Source organism: Rhipicephalus microplus, chromosome 8 (assembly GCF_043290135.1).
Source record: "Rhipicephalus microplus isolate Deutch F79 chromosome 8, USDA_Rmic, whole genome shotgun sequence".
Lineage (NCBI taxonomy): Eukaryota > Metazoa > Arthropoda > Arachnida > Ixodida > Ixodidae > Rhipicephalus > Rhipicephalus microplus.
Window position 1 is genome coordinate 63487826 of NC_134707.1, and position 17933 is coordinate 63505758.

The window sequence follows — 17933 nt, forward strand, 5'->3', positions numbered from 1 at the left end:
CTAGCAAATATATATTCAAAATTTGTCAATGCCTCTTTCTAATAACTGCAGCTCATGTTGCGATGAATGAAATATGCAAAAAAATTATGAACTACTCACTCTCGTGTTCTCTGTTGGTAGGAAGTTTTTCACGGTATAGCACAAATCCATTTTTGCCGACTCTCTTCATCCTTCGGGAATCGGAATATCCGCACTTTCGATCCGTTCTTGTGGTTCCCGCGACATTGAGGTACACAACACTTGTTCGGCATTACGCACTCACGTGTTCACACACAAACACGCATAGTCGAGGAAGAAACTCTCCGTGCACAAATACGCAACAGTCACAGTGTCGTACACCCGCTGATGTACATATCTGCGCTCAGTATGCTGCCTTCTTAACTAAACAGTGGCCAAAGGGAACGAACTGTGGAAATCGGAACGTACAGCTATCGCTGCAGCAACCACAATCCGGCGGCCGAGGAACTTGCCACTCTTCCACGAACGCACGTGCACTGTGTGACGCCTCCGCGTATAGAAGTAGCGCACTTCATAGTTTTAAAAAATCTTTATTTTAACCATCCTTTTTCTACGAGAGAGGTTGTGAAGCACTTGAATTATTTATTGCAGTTTATTTACATGATTCGACAGGTTACGTAACTATAAATAAATAATTTTTCTTTTTCAATTCATAAAGTAGTTCGGGACACAAGTTACTGCGCGAGAGGTGCTGGTTGAAATTGCTTCCCGCGGCACAGGAACGGGTTGCGCGGCCACTGAAGGTCGCTCCCACCAACACCGCCTCCAGCCCCGCTGACCCCTTCCTTCAGAGACTGGCCTCCGCTCCTATGAAGAGGGCCTCCACCCTGTGACGTAGGTGCCTTTGTGAACACGTGACATACGGCCTCGTAATTTAGTCGGTGTTGCGCAGACGCGCTCCGTCTCCTGAAACACGTTACCAATGGTAGCGTGAGAAGGAAGAGTGTAGGAGAGGAAGGAAAGGGGCACGGGGTTGCACATGGGCAGTGGAGGTGTGGACGCAGCACTGATGAGGAGGCATTTCGTTGCTTTCGCCAGTGACTCTGCAAAGAGGGGGCAGCGTACGAGAGCAGAGGGCCCGGCATGAGCTGTAAGGGTGGTCACCAGGAGACGAACCAGGAAAATTGGCCGTTCCTTTCCATTATCGCTGGTACTGCCTCAGGTGCTGCGTTACAATGAAACGATTACCTATGTTACGGCTATTTCGAGCCCGGAACAGAAAATCAAGCAGTCTTCTCACGAAAGTTGCCAAGCGTGCCTTCTTTGCCAAATGAGCAGCCTTGTTTGATTCTCTTTATCCTTTTCTTTTGTTACTCGAACCTCTTTAAAACAAAGTTGCATCTTATACAAACAAAGCTTGTTAAATCCGAAAATTCTTTATAAAGGTACATTCGCAACACTATATTTAATGCAAGACTAGTTTTAATTACTTTGTTATAACCAATATTTCGTCATATCAAGGTTTCAGTGTAGCTCTATGTATTTCCTATTTCATTATTTTTTTTGTTCTGTATATTTTCCAGCCCATTATTTCTCTTTCACACTTGCTTCCTCTTCTTTCTATTTTCACACGAAATTGTACCTGCATTACGCCAAGCACACTGGTTCTTTTTTGCTGATGATTATAAGAGATCAATCATCGAGGCGCTAAAACAAGACTTCTCAACTTGGCGCAAGAGCTCTCTCCGTATTCTACAAACAAAGGGCTATGCCAATCGACAACAACATGCTATTCTAAACCTCATTACAACAAAGTTGCATATTAGATGAAAAGATCCATAAATTCCATATCCAGAAATTCGTTATAAAGGTACATTCCTAAAACGATATCTACAGCAAGACTGCTCTTCATTTGCTTTGTTACAACCAGTATTTTGCTATATCTGGGTTCGTTATATCGAAGTTTGAGTTAGAGCATACGACAGCCCGGCCTCTCTGAAGTGCACCGCACTTGAAAGCACAACTACAATAATGTTGCAAGTTTTCAGCAAAGGAAACTTGCTGCATTCGCTGAAAGCAAGTGGTGAAGGAAATGTACAGAGGCCTAAAGTCACGTGCTATTAACTCATACCTCATTATAACACGGTTGTATCTTACACAAAAAGTATATTCATCATATCCGAAAACTTGGTCTACAGGTATATTTTCAACACTACAGCTATTGCAAGACTATTGTTCCTTCGTTATTAAAGATATTTCATTATATCCAGTTTCTCTATATTGAGGTTTGAGTGTATACAAACCAGACCTGCAATATAAACTTCCGACATGCTCATGGCGTCGCTGCCCCTGTCGCCAGATTTGCTTTTGCTTGTTTAGTTTTTTTTTTGGTTCTCGGAACGGCCACAGCACGCCGTGGTGCCACCACTAACCCCCATCGTGTTAGCGGCCACTTCATTCTCCATACGCTCCCAGTCGCCCCCAACACAGAGTCCGAAGTTTGCTACGTGCGATAGGTGCTCCTTTGTGAAGCTGTTGCGTGCAATCAGCTGCTATACATAGTCGGCAACATCGTCAAGGGACGGCAGCAGTATAATACCATTTCCTGTGATGGTATACTGCTGCGTTCCTTACTGCAAGTCCAGCGGGCGACTTTTTAGGAAGCTGAACTTTCGTTGCCCTTCCTAAAGAACGACATCAGTGTCGGGCGCACTAGTGATGGGTGATTGGGAGAAGGAGCATTTGGGTACACTTTGGAAGTGAATTAAACTGTATTTCGAACGTTTGTTGCGTCCAACCCTTTGTGTGGAGTGTCCTTGCATGCAGAAAAAAACCACGACAGGCTTGTTATATATAGCCTCAAAGTTTGGTGTCGCCACCCCTTTAAATTATGCTTTCAACTCGAGAAGCTGCATAAAATGTTTTGCCATCTGCCCCCCTCGCACCAAATTCCACTTCAGAACAGCCTTTTTCCTGCCACAAAAATCAGAATGTCTATTCCATCAGTGATAATTACTGCACATACTATGTTGGAAATGTTAACTGGAATGTGCCTGCCAAATGCAGGCGTTTCAGTGTATGCTGAGTGAAATAAACTGATTGAAATTGTGAACTTGCTTCTTAATTTTGCTTCTTGCAGTGGGAAAGCTCGCTCAGGTACCGGCAACAACTTTCGAGGAATCCACTTTTGTATCTTCAGCACCAAGCATGGAATTTATGAACCTGTGTAGTAGTGAAATATATATGGGACTTGTCTAGTAAATTGACAAGGTGAATGTGTAAATAGCATAGAAATTTCGTTCTTTGAAATAATTGCCAAACAGGCCTTCAGTATGCATTATGTGCATGATATCAACCAAGAAATTCGGAAATGCAGCCTGTGATCAGAAACAGTGCATGCATAGTAGGTATTGCTGTGTAGGTTAAATAGTTTTGCAAACTGTAAAACTTGTTGGCAGATATAAAATTTCGTGAAACAAGAAAGTGATATTGCAAAGTGGATAGTGGGAATACATAAAGTGATAATGAGAGCAACTGATTAAGTTGGGTTTATCTCGTAATGCTTTTATATGAAGCATATTCTCAAGGCAGTGTATACCAGCAGCCATGAGAAAGCCTGGTGGCTGCGCCGATGCAAGATACGTGGTAATTTTATTGAAGGCGCATCAACGTTTCAACTGACTGTAACCGCAATTACTAAACTTAGATGGTGGACGTTTTGAAAATACTGTTGGCGCGAAGTCCCGTTTTAGCGGCAAGCCGCTAGGTTGCTAAAACTTTGACATGTGCAAGGGCCGCATGTTCACGACGCTTTAAGTTTGCTTGACCCTGACGGTTACAATTATCGCTCCTCACACACCCTTCACATCCGGACAGCGTGGGAATAGTGTGTCTTGAAACAGAAGTTCTTGCAGCGGCAACGAGTTGGTCCTGAGGACAGGCGACAGCGTGGGTCCAGCAGGGCAGAGTGCGCAGCAGAAACTCCTGTTTCAAGATGTGCCGTCAACCCCTGAATTACTTTTCCACGGCTGATGCGAGGCTCAGCGAAACGAAGTTAGAAATGTAATGGTTGCATTCCCCACTTCATTTTTAGTATATTATTTGTTTTTGCGGCCAATGTGTTCTCGACCGTCTGTTGGCTGTCTGCCGGAAAGTCGGCTGATCAACATCAATTCCACTCGACTCCTGTGCTCATTATGACCAGCGTGTTGCCTCCAGATATTAAACCCCGTGAATCAGTCAGCGCACGCGTTAAAAGCAGAAACACACACACACACACACATGAACGCGTGCACCAGTGTGCGGACACTTTGTTGCGCGCTAAATCTAAACGACGCGCATCGTCTGCTATGTGGGTAAGTTTTGGCGGCATCTGGCGGCAGTTTCGGTCTCTACACATCAATTTTCAGGCCCATGCACCGCCGTAAGGGAGCGCGCCAGTGAGCAGGTCGGAAGTTTATATCGAAGGTCATGATATAAACGTAAAAGGAGTGTACAAAGTTGAAACCTTGCAAACCGCCTTAATGCACAAAGATACTTACGCACTCACGTTGATAAGGCATCGAAAATGTTTTTCAGAAATTACCAAAAAATAAACTGCCTTACACTGATCCCTTCGCATGCTTCGACATCACGTATTGAATGCTTACCAAAACGAAGATGGTCGCAGTCGTATATTCTCAGTATTCGCAGTGACGGAAAGTTGGCGATAATGATCCGAATCCCGTCTGCTTCAAGTTTACTGCATCGGTCGGCCCGAAACTCCTGCAAGACGGACAGCCACCGAAAAACAAGCGGACACAAAGCTTGAGCCTGAATCACGCAGCTGTCAAACACTTCGTTCACGTCACTGCAACGGTAGAGCCATTCATCATGGCACAGCATTTCTTTGCTGCTTTCCCTACAAAAGCAGAAGCTTTTGTAAGTTTCGCTGCAAGAACCCCAGCCGACACCACCAGCATGATGTCTCTTCAGAAAACAAGAACTTCCTCATGACGAACAATAGTACGGTTAAAAAGTGTGTGACAGCTTCGTGAACCATCTGCTTGAAAGACTTTTGACACTGAAAGCAGTTTTACAGCACCAAACACTGTTAACACTTCAGTTAATGTTTGCAACATTTGTGTAGAGTATCATTGCCTCTTTCAATGCACGTTTCATCATTTCCAGAAAATTTTTTCCTAAACAAAAGTTTTCTTTATTACAGAACTTCATTTTTTCTCACCCCACAGTCATTTTGTAACTGCTGCACTATTGTTATGTTTGCTGACAGTATCACTGTCTTTGTCAAATGTAATTGTTATTGTTATATGTTGTATGTTAGTCCAACAAGACATGTACCTGCAAGTTGCCTTCCAGTGGATCGTTGACATTTTACACACACACACACACACACTAAAAAAATCAATAAATGAAAGGAGTGATAATTTCAAGGCTCGTTTTTCTTTGTTAGACACAATATTAATGAGAACTACCAAATTATAATGCGCAGGAACATATGGGGGATGTTATTAGAAGTCTTTGTAATGAAAATGTGACGAAAGAAATGTGGAAGAAAAGATAACTTGCCGGGGGGGGGGGGGGGGCGAGACCATACCTGTGAGCTTCGAACAACATGTTGGTGCTATACGAACTGGGCTCCAGCAGCGGCCATACCCCCGTTCACTTTACGAGGAATATAAGTGCATTCAAACATGGGAGTACCAGTCAGTGCCACCAGGAGCCAAGGCGGCGAGTGTCGAACACTCGTTTATCTGCCTGTTGACGTCACAGAGCACGTGACATTCTTGCAAGCTGGCAGCTGACCAGACTGGATGCTTTCAGGTGGTACGCGGCGAATTACTCCAAGGATAAAAGGATTATGCAATTATGAAAGGACAGTTTTTGAATGAAACATCTCTGACAAGTGCACGAAACGTCAGTGCACTTCAAAGAACACCAGGTGATAAAATTTCAAAAACCGTCCAATTCGAAGTGCCTCAAAATCATATCACTGTTTTGGCAGATGAAACCGCAGATATCATTATTGCACGAAAGTACACAAACCGAAGGTAACGTACATTTACTGCATGCAGAGTTGTGTATACAATACAAAAAAAAATGAGTACCCATTACAATAGCAGCTGCTTCCTTTGAAATTCAATTCATTACATTGCTCACCTATAGCCTCAGAAGAGTTACTAAGCTGTGACAGAAATGTGTTGAATTACGTTTGCATTGCTTTCCTCCCGAATCCCATTGCCGTAACGCAATAAAACACGCCCACTCACGCTGCGATGAAGAACATCCGTGACCTGCATGGCAGAGGAAAGCTGTAGGCTTGAGTGAAGGCTGCGATGCTTACTGCGGCTTCTGCGACATGCCTAACTTGCATTGACATCCCTGTGGTCACCACCTTCAAATACCAGATAGTTGAGTTGCTGCGTGAACTCTTGCTCGACCACGCAGAGCAAGGAACGGTTGCAACAGATTAGTGCCGGTACCCCCCTTCAATTGTTTAAGTTCCTCATTGACGCAGCTGGTGAAAAGAAGGAAGCGGAGATACTGCAAAAGAATGCGAGGAGTAAAAGACTCTCTGTAGACCCTTGCACTGGCACTCTCAAATGCGATGAAAAGTCATGGTGGCCATGGTGAAAAGTCATGGCATGCAAGTTATTTTATAGTGTTATATGCTACCGTAATTACTCGAATCTAACACGCACCTTTTTTCTGGTTAAGCGAGTTCATAAATCGCATGTGCATAAGAATCGAGTACGAAAAAAACAATGAATACGGTCATTCTATTGCCATCGGCATGTCCAAAACGGCCGTCTCTTACGTGCGTCCGCATGGGGCGTCGGCAATTTCTGTCTATGTGTTTCCCATGTGAGGCACTTCGTACATGTTCTGAGGAGTTCGTCATCTTGTAGTGCATTAGCACGGACGGCATAGAAGGACCGACTCCAAAAACTCGACGAGTGCACCACGATGCCGCTTTTAAAACAAAAGTCATCACGGGTGCAGAAACGGACGGAAATCGGGCCGCATCGCGGTCGTTCGGAGTTCCCGAAATGTGCGTGCGGGACTGGCGGAAATAAAAGCAGATGATTGCCGACAGCAAAGATAAAGGCTTCAGTGGACCACAGCAGGATCGGTTTCCGCAAATTGAAGAGCTGCTCGGCGAGTATGTGATTGAGCAGTGAGCGGCACAGCGGCCTGTGACGACAGAACTGCTCCATGTGCAGGCTATGCAGTTAGTAGCCTTAGAAAAAGGGCTAATGCGGAGCCAGTTTAAAGCGAGCAGGTGCTGAATAACTAACTTTATGAAGAGGAAAGGCTTTTCCCTCCTAAGGCGAACGTGCATATGCGAAAAGTTTCCGGGGGAGTACGATGAAAAGCTTCACAGTTTTCAGAGGTTCGTCCTAAACTTGCGGCACAACAACGGCTACCTGCTTGGGAAATCGGGAATGCCCATCAGACGCCTCTTTACTTCGACATGCCTGGCACCACAACCGTCGAGAAGAAAGGGGTGAAGCAAGTTCGCGTGTTGACATCGGGCCACTGTAAAACTAAAGTGACGGCAATGCTCCATTGCACGTCAGATAGGCACAAGCTTTCCCCGTACCTCATGTTTAAACGGAAGACACTCCTGAAAGGAGTCGTTTTCCGGAGTCGTGTGATCGTGCGGGCCAACGAGAAAAATGAGTGCGCGTTGCAATCGATGTCTTACTTTTTTTTTTTCGTCGTGGAAACCGGGTGCGCGTTACAACCCAGGGCGCGGTAGAATCGAGTAAGTACGGTATATCACAGCCAATGTTTTCAATGCTTTTCTGACCAATTCATTTTTCTTCATTAAAAGGTCAGCTGCTATGCAAAACACTCCCTAAAAAGGCCCATAAACCACAAACAATATTATTTCAAGTAAACACGCACATCGTGCCCATAATGCTGGCGCGATCAATGATTTCTACACATGGCAGCGCTACGTGCCGCTGGTGCATCGAAAATTCCAAAAAACACTCCCTCCTCCTATTTAGGCTTTTTGGGCCTCCATGTGACGCGCAGTACAAACATGCTTTGATTGGTTGAGCCTATAACTTCTGGTTAGACTCCAAGCAGGTGTCCCCACTGCTTATTGTAGTTCATTGTGTTGCCCGCATGCGTGCGGCCGCTCCCGAATCGGCTATCGCGCCCGGTAACGCAACTGCGCGAACTAAATGCGATTGTTTTGCGATGGCTTTTCTTCATCCATTGCATTGATAATGCCATTAGCGCTGAACGGGCAACAACAAGGGGGAAAGCATTGCAGAATGTGCACCTACCAACCCATATTAACGCCACGAACTGGGGAACGTGGTGGAGACGGGTCCTCATCTCGTATTGAAGTGCTCTTGCACGGCACGTCACCGAAAAATCCACCACGATGGTGATCATTCGAAAGTGCGCGCGTAGCACAGGGTCCATGCCAACATGATTCGTATAAGTACAGGCCGGCACGGCAGCCACAGTTTGCAAAAAAAAAAACGCGGAAGACGGAGGGACAGAGTCACGGTAACCGGAAGTAGGCAGTGTTTCAAGCAGTGCGTCAACAATGAAATATGCCACGCAATGTTCGAAAGGGCACTCGAAAAGGGGGCAAAGCAGTTTTGGGAGAGGATACCATGGAGGGTAGCACAGAAAAGAACGAAAGGAGTGATCGCCACGATTTCAATAACCAAGCACATCTAACCCTGCTATATAGGCACCACTAAAAAAGAAATACCTCACAGCTCCGAGTTTTTTCTACACTGTGCACAATTTTTCCACCATGACTGAATTTCAACCACTGGGTGGTTTAGGGGCTCTTGAATGCATGTGCTGGAGGGAAGGTTGGTGTTATAACGTAGGAACAACTTCTGTATCAGCTGGTAGTTGCGCAGTGCTTCAATGCTAATGTTCGTGTCTTCTATGAAGTGACACGCTTCACTGTTACTGGCAGTAGCGCAACGCATTGAAGGTAAGGCAAAGGAAAAGGTTAAAAAGAGGCTTCATGGAGAGCCCTCATCTTGTCAGATGAGAGGGTCCCCACAGAGCAGTCACATATATTTTTGAACAAGACTGGTTACAAGATTTTTGAAAAAAAAAAGATGGTAATTACTGGTAATCACTTACAGGAAATTGTGATTGAATGATCCAGAACATAAATCTCAAAAATGTAGTCAATTGAATATATTACCAAATTACAATAAAACGGAATTGATCAAAGTAATCCATTTTTATTATGCCTTACAAAGAGCTCCAAGGCATTTTAATCAGCACCAAGCCGTAAAACTGATTTGAGGAACTCTTTCGTCTTAAATCGATGCATATGTTATTACATACTTGCTGGTATCTCTTAAATCAGTTGGAGTGCACCTTTAAAATTTGCATCCTTTTATGCGATGTTATTGCCCAATTCAAATTCACAAGCATCTTATTCGTCTAGTGCAGCATCAAAACTTTAATGATCCCACATTCATATATCATCACCGTGTATCCAGGTTGCCTATGCTTGAAGTGTACGCCACAAACCAGTGTTTTTTTCAACACTCTTGACTAGTCACAAATTGGAGATGCACAATGGCTTGGCACGGCTTTTGAAAACCAAAGAAGCACAATGAAGGACAGCAGCTGAATGCACAGTTACCATACTGCTAGTATTGCCTGTAACGAAACACGCCTTTACTAAGGACCTTGTAGTGACTCATGGGAGCTAATTTCAACGCTAATGACAATGCAGCCAAGGTGTTGAGAAGCTCAGATCTTCTTTCCTTTAAGGTGCACTACAATACAGATATCGCTTGAAACATCTAAAACTTGGCAGCACAATCAGGAACCGTCAACTCACCTCTATGGTGACTTTGCAGGGACTGTTGGCTAAGATGACCAAACCACGACTGCTTATCTGCAAAAGGGCAGAACAAAACCTTTCCAAACACACCACAAGATATTGCTACAAACGAGCCGGACACATTGAGTTGTGAACCAAGCTCCTGCTTTTATTCTTATCAGTTGTACAGTAGAGCAGAAATAAGGAATTCAAAGGACACCGAAAAATCCCCACCCAGGCTGCAAAGCGAATGGTTAACCAGGGATGCTGAAATGTGCAGCCTTGGGTGCTTATCACGAGCTCAGGTCTACGGAAGTGCCTTGTGTCGTAGCTTCCAACTTTTCGTGAGGCTTCAAAACTTGGAAATCGGTGAAGTTAGCTTAGAGGATATTGTTACGATGAAATATGTTTATTTAGAGATGGGCCGACGAAAAGGGGTGCCGTCCGGCACCGATACGTTCACAAGACAGACATTCTTCGTCCTTCTCCTTTTTATCCCGCTTATTGTGCTGGTGTAGCAATATTAAGAATGCATAAAGTATACTATGGGTAATGATTCATGATGTATCACATACCATCCGTGGCTATCCCAAGAAATGATACCTTCGGGAAGATATCCCAAGGAATATTGTTCCTAGCTGTACATGATGAAAAAATGTGTAGAGAAACAAGTGCAGGTACAGAGAACTTTTCAGGCAGTGTACACTCAAACCAAACCCAGATATAACAAAGTAATAAATAGAGTGTTAGAAACACACTTTTATAAAAAAATTTTGTATATAACAAACTTATTTTTGTATAAGCTACAAATTTGTTATACCGAGCATTCAGTGTATGCTAGCACTGCTTCTTTGAAGTAGCTTCTGGTTTTCATTTCATGGTTTTAGTGCAGCTTGGCACAAAGAGGGGGATTTGTAGAGATTGTTGTTGTATGAACAAATTGATACAATTTGATAGGAAATCGTATCAAGAAGCTGTTGCGCCCCTGCAATGGGCACTTGTACCACGATGATGATTAGTGGAGTTTATTGGCGCAAGGGCCAGATGTGGCCAAAGAGCGCGAGAGCGATGATAATGAACTGTGCGATGTTCAATGTAGATAAAACAGATGTGACGTGGCTGTAAATGGGCCTAAAAACAGTCGCTATGGGTGCGTAAAAATAAATACATAGTAAAATTATGGCAATGACAAATGATGTGTGCTATGGAGACATAAAATGGTTTAAAATTGATATGTGTGTGAAATAAAAACTTTGCATGGAGCACCAGTGCCTCGACAGAGCCCTTAAAACAAGAGCATGGAGGCCTGGGCTTATCGAAAGCTGCTATCACAGCGGCATCCTCTGAACATAGGATGCGCTATGAATCTGTTGGGCTAAAAACATTCAATACTACATCCTTTAAAAAGCTTAAAACTGATTTTGCATCAAAAAGCGGTTCTTCACCGAGAAACATCATCGGATGTAAAGGAAGATTATAGCGGTATGCTGAAGCAAAATATTTCTTTCTCTCACTTTCAGCTTCCGGACACTCCAGGAGGACGTGGAGGACGGTTAGCCTCTCACCACATCTACCACAAGTAGGAGGTTTATCGCCAGTTAGCAGAAAGCTATGGGTACCATAAGTGTGCCCTATTCTGAGGCGACAGAATAGGACCTCAGTTCGCCGTGTTCTTGTAGCGGAGGGCCAGTAACCCAACCGCGGCTTAATCAAGTGAAGCTTATTATTTATTTCTGTGTCCCACAAGTGTTGCCAGTGGTTTCGCAGTTTCTTACGTAGGAAGGGTTTTGAATCTGTTGCAGGGACTGTAGCTGTGGGGTTAATAGCGCGCAATATAATTGACGTGGCCATTTGGTCAGCTAACACATTGCCCTCAATGTTTCTATGGCCAGGAACCCAGCAAATAGTAACATGCTGGTTGGACATATACGCTGCACACAGAACGGAATACAGCTCAATTATTACCGGATTTCTGTATCTGAAAAGGGATCTTAATGCATTTACGACGCTTAACGAGTCTGTGAATATAATTGATTTTTGTATGTTTGATTTCCGTATATGCTTCACAGCCGACAATAGTGCATAACCCTCAGCCGTAAATATACTTGTTTCCGGGTGCAACACACCGGATTCCGAGAAGGATGGTCCGACGGCTGCATAAGCCACCCCTGCATGCGACTTAGAAGCGTCAGTATAAAACTCTACGCATGTGTAGTTGGACTGGAGTTGTCGGAAATGCATTTTAATATGTGCTTCTGGTGCATGTTTAGTGATCTCGGCAAAGGAAGTGTCACAATGTATGAGCTGCCACTGCCACGGCGCTAAATGTTTTGTTGTGGGCATAGGACAAAGTTCTAGCAGCGAAACACCCATTTCCTCACTTAAGCTTCTCACACGCAAAGAGAACGGCTTTCTCGCTGCGGGTCGATTATGGTAGAGGGTGGCAGCGGTCGTATCGTTTATAGCTGAATAAGAAGGATGCTTTATGTTTGCACGTACCTTTATAAAATAAGTAAAACTGCTATAGGACCGCTGCAGGTGAAGTGACCACTGATTCGACTCTACATAAAGACTCTGGATCGGACTTGTCCTGAAAGCATCGGTTGCAAGTCGGATACCCAGATGGTGAACGGGGTCTAGGATTTTCAAAGCACTTGGCGTTGCGGAATGATAAATTATAGAGGCGTAATCAAGGCACAACAAAACAAGGCTTTTGTACAAGTTCAAGAGACACTTCCGATCACTACCCCATGTTGTACGTGATAGGAGCTTTAGGAGGTTCATCGCTTTCAGACATTTCATTTTTAAATGTTTAATATGGGGAATAAACGTGAGCTTAGAATCTAAAGTGGTTCCTAGGAATTTATGCTCGCTGCTCACAGAGAGTTGGTCTCCCTTGATCAGAATATTTGGTAGTGGCATTACCCCTCGTTTGTTGCAGAAGAGTATGCAAGTACTTTTCTGGGTGTTTATTTTAAAACCATTCTCATCCGCCCATTTAGAAAATTTATTCATTCCAAACTGCACTTGTCGTTCGCAGATAGACATATTGCATGATTTGAAACTCATCTGCACATCATCAACATACACAGAATAAAACATCGCGCTTGGAATGACAGACTGCAGGGAGTTTATTTTTACAAAAAAGAGTGTGCAACTAAACACGCCCCCTTGCGGAACACCAGTCTCTTGGGTGAATGATCTAGAGAGAGCATTTCCCACTTTTACGCGAAAGGTTCGGTTAGACAGATAACATTTAATTGTGTTTAGCATATTCTCATGGATGCCCATGGCGGCAAGATCGCGTAGGATCCCGAATCGACATGTGGTATCGTACGCTTTCTCCAGGTCTAAGAATACCGAAAGTACAAACTGCCTATGAATAAATGCATCTCTGATGTATGTCTCTATGCGAACAAGGTGGTCTATTGTCGACCTCCCCTCTCTGAAACCACACTGAAGGGGGTCTAGTATACTGTTACTTACTAGGAAGTGAGTTAAGCGCCGGTTTAACATTTTCTCATATAGTTTGCATAAACAGCTTGTTAACGCTATTGGCCTGTAGCTGGCGGCCAAGGACGGGTCTTTGCCTTGTTTAAGTACCGGGATGACTATCGCTTCTTTCCATGACAATGGAATATATCCAGCTTCCCACATTGTATTGAAGAGGGTTAGGAGCGTTTTTAGTGCTTCTGGGTGAAGATACTTGATCATTTCGTACGTTATACGATCGCCACCTGGCGCTGAATTGTTGCAGTACACAAGAGATGCCTTAAGTTCAGCTAATGAAAATGGGCAGTTGTAAGCCTCCCTGGATGGACGTTTACATTTAAGGGGTTGCAGCTCTTTGCGTTCTTTGAATCTTAAGAACGTTTCTGTGTAGTGCGATGCACTTGAGACGTATTCAAAGTGTTCGCCTAGGCAGTCCGCCTGCTTCTCCAGGCTCTCCCCTCGGCTACTTACCAAAGGTAGGGGGTGTGTCTCCCGACCCATTAACTTGTTTACCCTATTCCAAACCTTCGTTTCGTCGGTGTAAGAATTTATACCGGAGATGTACCTATTCCAACTTTCTTTCTTTGCAAGACGACGCGTTCTTCTCGCTTGGGACTTAACCTGTTTGAAATTGTTGAGGTTTTCAGCTGTTGGGTAATTTCGGAGTAGTCTCCAAGCTTTATTTTGTCCATTGCGCGCTTTCCGACAATCGTCGTTCCACCATGGAATGCGACGTTTATTGGTCATTCCGTTGGTTTGCTTGATACATTTCACTGCAGCGCCAATAATACAACCTGTTAGGAATGCTACAGCATCGTCTATATTAAAATCAGCAATCTCATCTCCGTCTAAAAATGTAATTTCTCGAAACAGTTCCCAGTTGGCTGACTTGGTATTCCAGCGACGAAAGTCAGGCGAACATGTATCTTCTTTTGTTAACTTTAACATTATCGGGAAGTGGTCACTCCCAAAGGGGTTCTTGAGAACAGACCACTCCAGATAAGGAATTAGTGTACTCGAGACAATACTCAGGTCTATAGAAGAGTATGTGTTGTGCGTAGTGCTATAATATGTTGATTCTTTTTTGTTAAGTAAACATGCACCTGACGAAAACAGAAAGTGTTCTATTAGGCGTCCTCGTGCATCCAAACGGGAGTCGCCCCATAAAGGATTATGTGCATTTAGATCACCAACGACTATATATGGCGGAGGAAGTTCATCAATGAAGCTTTGAAATTCTGTCTTCGAAAGTTGATAGCACGGAGGAATGTAAATAGAAGTAATTGTTAGTAGCTTCCCGAACAGCACTGCTCGGACAGCAACTGCCTCAAGAGAAGTTCGGAGGTTTAATTGCTTACAGGCAACACCTTTATTAACTATTATAGCGACACCACCCGACGAGGCGGCAGCGTCGTCACGGTCTTTGCGGAAGATGGCATATTGCTTTAGAAAATTTGTTTGCGTGGACTTAAGATGTGTTTCCTGAACACACAGCACCTTTGGAGTATGTTTATTAAGGAGTTCTCTAATATCATCGTGGTTATGAAGAAGTTTTCTCACATTCCACTGTAAAATCTGCGTGTCCATTTTAGATGTGTTTTGTGCTGTGTGCTCAAGGATGGAAAATTAGCTCACGGACCCTTTCCAGGGGCCGTGACACGAGATTTTTCTTTTTTGGATCGGTCGACGGAGTCGCGCCGATCCTTAGGCGCTTGCTGCGCCCTCACGCTCGGAGTTGTGTCCATTGCCTTTAACGAGGCACTGGACAAGCGCTCTTGCGAGCGCTGCAGTTGTTTTGAGGGCCTCGCCTCTAAAGACAAGGCCTTCGCGGCCCCCAGCCCGGAGGTTGGTGGGTCCTTCTTCGATGGCGGAGCAGCACTGGCTGCAACCGCCGTGGGGACGGATGGCGTCACCGCTGGCTCACTACGCGTGTGCCAGACAGGTGCCGGGGGCCGTCGTGGCGCTGCCCCCTGACGCACCACTTCGGCAAAGCTGGTTTCTGGCAGGTAGGACACCTGCCTTCGTGCCTCCCTAAATGAAATGTTTTGTTTTACTTTAATTGTGACAATTTCTTTTTCTTTTGTCCAGCTGGGGCATGACCATGAGTATGCGGCATGCTCCCCGTTACAGTTCGCACAGTGAGGAGAGTTTTCACAAGCATCAGATGTGTGTTCATCAGCACTGTATTTCGCACAAGTTAGGCGGCCTCGGCAGTTCTGAGAACTGTGGCCGAACCGCTGGCATTTGAAACATCTGAGAGGGCTCGGTATATATGGCCTCACTCGAAGCTTGATGTACCCTGCCTCAACGGAGTCGGGCAGTACACTTGAATTGAAAGTAAGTATCAGGTGCTTAGTCTGGATTTCTTTGCCATCGCGCCTCATCCTAATTCGTTTCACGTTGATGACGTTCGGTTTGCTAAAACCCTCCAGGAGTTCAGCCTCCGTCAGCCCTAACAGGTCGTCATCTGAAACAACGCCACGGGTGGTGTTCATGGTTCGGTGTGGGGTTACTATTAATTTGGTATCTCCAAATTTCACTAGATTAGACAATTTTTCATACTGTTTCTGGTCGCGAAGCTCCAACAGGAGGTCACCACTTGCCATTCTCGATGCTTTATATCCTGGGCCAAAGGTTTCTGTCAAAGACTTCGAAACAAGAAAAGGTGAAATAGTTCTCACTGGTTTGCCGGGCGTGTCAGCGTGGATAACGTGGAATCGGGGAAAGGATACTCTCTGGTGACCAAAAAAGTGGAATACTTCATCGGTGCGCCCTCTTTTCTGAGGGCGATCAGGGAGTGGGGGGAAGGAACAAGCCATAAGAAAAGGTTTATTTTCGGCAGCGGCGCCAGCCACCCACCATGGAGTCCTACAAGGGGACGCTGCAGGGTCTGTAAGCACAGGACCTGCAGACGCCAGCTGTACACCACCACTATAACCGAATATGGTGTATCCAAGGTAGGATAGCCACACAGGGTTAACCCTTGCCGCCAGGAAACACGGAAGTCAACGGAAGAGAGTAGAGGACAGGACCAATTTAAAGTAAGAGAAAATACGAAGATGTGAAGGCGAGACAGGAAAAGGCGACTGCCGATTCCCCCCGGGCGGGTCAATCCGGGGGTGCCGTCTACGTGAAGCCGGGGCCAAAGGGGTGTGTTGCCTCTTCCGGGGGGCCTTAAAGGTCCAATCACCCAGCGTCGGCTCAACCCCCAGGATCCCCTTTTCCCCGGACACGGCGCAGCCATGCACGGCTAGGCGTGGGAGGGAGCCAAAACTCCCCCGTAGCTCGGGTCCGTGGTGTCGCTACACACCAAACGCCTCCATGCGCAGGCGCCCCGGCGGGGACTTGTACCACGCATCATTACTGCAATATTTCATGTTGTATTGTGAGCCATTTATACAGGACGCATGCATTTGTAAAGCATGTGTCACTTTCACTACATTACCCAGCAGACGAAATTATTTTCAATGTATTCACAGACAGACACGTGGTCGTGTGGTTGAACATCCACTAGCCACGCAAACTGACCCGGGTCTGATTCCCACTGGAACCCAGGGATTTTTTTATAATTTGTGTGATTTGCATCATTCTTGATTTTTCGGTGACGCATAAGACTATACTTTTTCGCTCACAACCAATAACACCAGAGTTTCTGCGAAAGGTGCACTGTAACGCTATCGCGTTAAAATCACTTCCGCTTATTTTAAGAAATGATGATACAAGCTCAAAATTCACTCGTCACAGCCATTGTATCCACCACAGGCCGATTGAACATGTCGCACTTGACATTTACTGGGGCCACCATGGGAGGCCACAACTTGTTCACTCATGTGCGCGCAATCGCAATAAAAAATTCTATATTCAGAAAAAATATATACATATAGAGAAAAGGTGCTCAGAGTCCCAGACATGCCTGATGTATTTCCTTCCCTGTGCCATCCCTCTATGCTTAGCTTCCAGCACTTTCATCGGGACCAGAGAAAGTGAGAATGATATTGCAGCATGCGACAAACTATTGTAACTCCGCTCATAGTAGATGGATTCTAAAAATTTTTGCGGCAGTGAATAAGTGAATTATTTAGTAGATCCATTTCATGGCTGCTTGAAAAAGTTGCAGGGCCCCTTTAAAGAACGAAATAGGCTGAGGGTCATTACGGCTAGCTGCTCCTTTCCTACCTTGAGAAATTTCACCATGTGAAAGCAATGTCCTGTTGTGAAAGTGGCTTTAACGTTCCTCATGCAAATGCCATTAAAAAATAAAATAAACTTTAAAGCATCACAGCTGAGTTAGGACTGCTGTTCGGAAAATTTGTGGCTGGCCCATGAAATCAGGAGGAATGCTCAAAGTTTAGGAGCCTCTCGCAAATCAGGATAATTTGCCCTTTTCTTTCAAGTGTCAGGAATTTGCGACATACCGAAAAACTTCGAGCAAGCAAGTTCCGAAACGCGTGCCGCCGTTAATGTTAGCCTTCATGTACTCAAGGGAAGCGTAGCTTTCAGCATGAAAAACCTAGCGCAGTCTCGTGTGAGCTATTCAATGCTAGAATCAAACATTTTGTAGGTGATGGCATACAGCGCGAGGCATGTGCGAGAGCTGTCGCTTCTATCTTTCTCGCCTGAGTAACTTACTGTAAAAGCCAGCATTTAACTCAGACCC

General features: G+C 44.9%; 1 protein-coding gene across 9 annotated transcripts in view; it reads right to left on the bottom strand.

The window, feature by feature from the left end:
- LOC119164533 (protein AMN1 homolog) overlaps window positions 1-17933 on the bottom strand; it is a 36496-nt gene that overhangs the window by 5339 nt on the left and 13224 nt on the right. Inside the window, exons 5-8 of one of the 9 annotated variants that reach the window (XR_012885652.1) lie at window positions 9803-9859; window positions 6228-6352; window positions 4608-4722; window positions 1135-1183 (exon numbers count right to left, since the gene is read on the bottom strand). Coding sequence is in view for 3 of the 9 variants with exons in the window: in XM_075872011.1 (XP_075728126.1) it covers window positions 1135-1183; window positions 4608-4722; window positions 9803-9859 (221 nt within the window). In the remaining 6 variants the exon portion in view is untranslated. Of the gene's footprint in view, window positions 1-99; window positions 1184-4607; window positions 4723-6227; window positions 6353-9802; window positions 9860-17933 lie in introns of those variants that run through there. The other 8 variants (XR_012885650.1, XR_012885654.1, XR_012885651.1 and 5 more) reach the window with 8 other exon arrangements.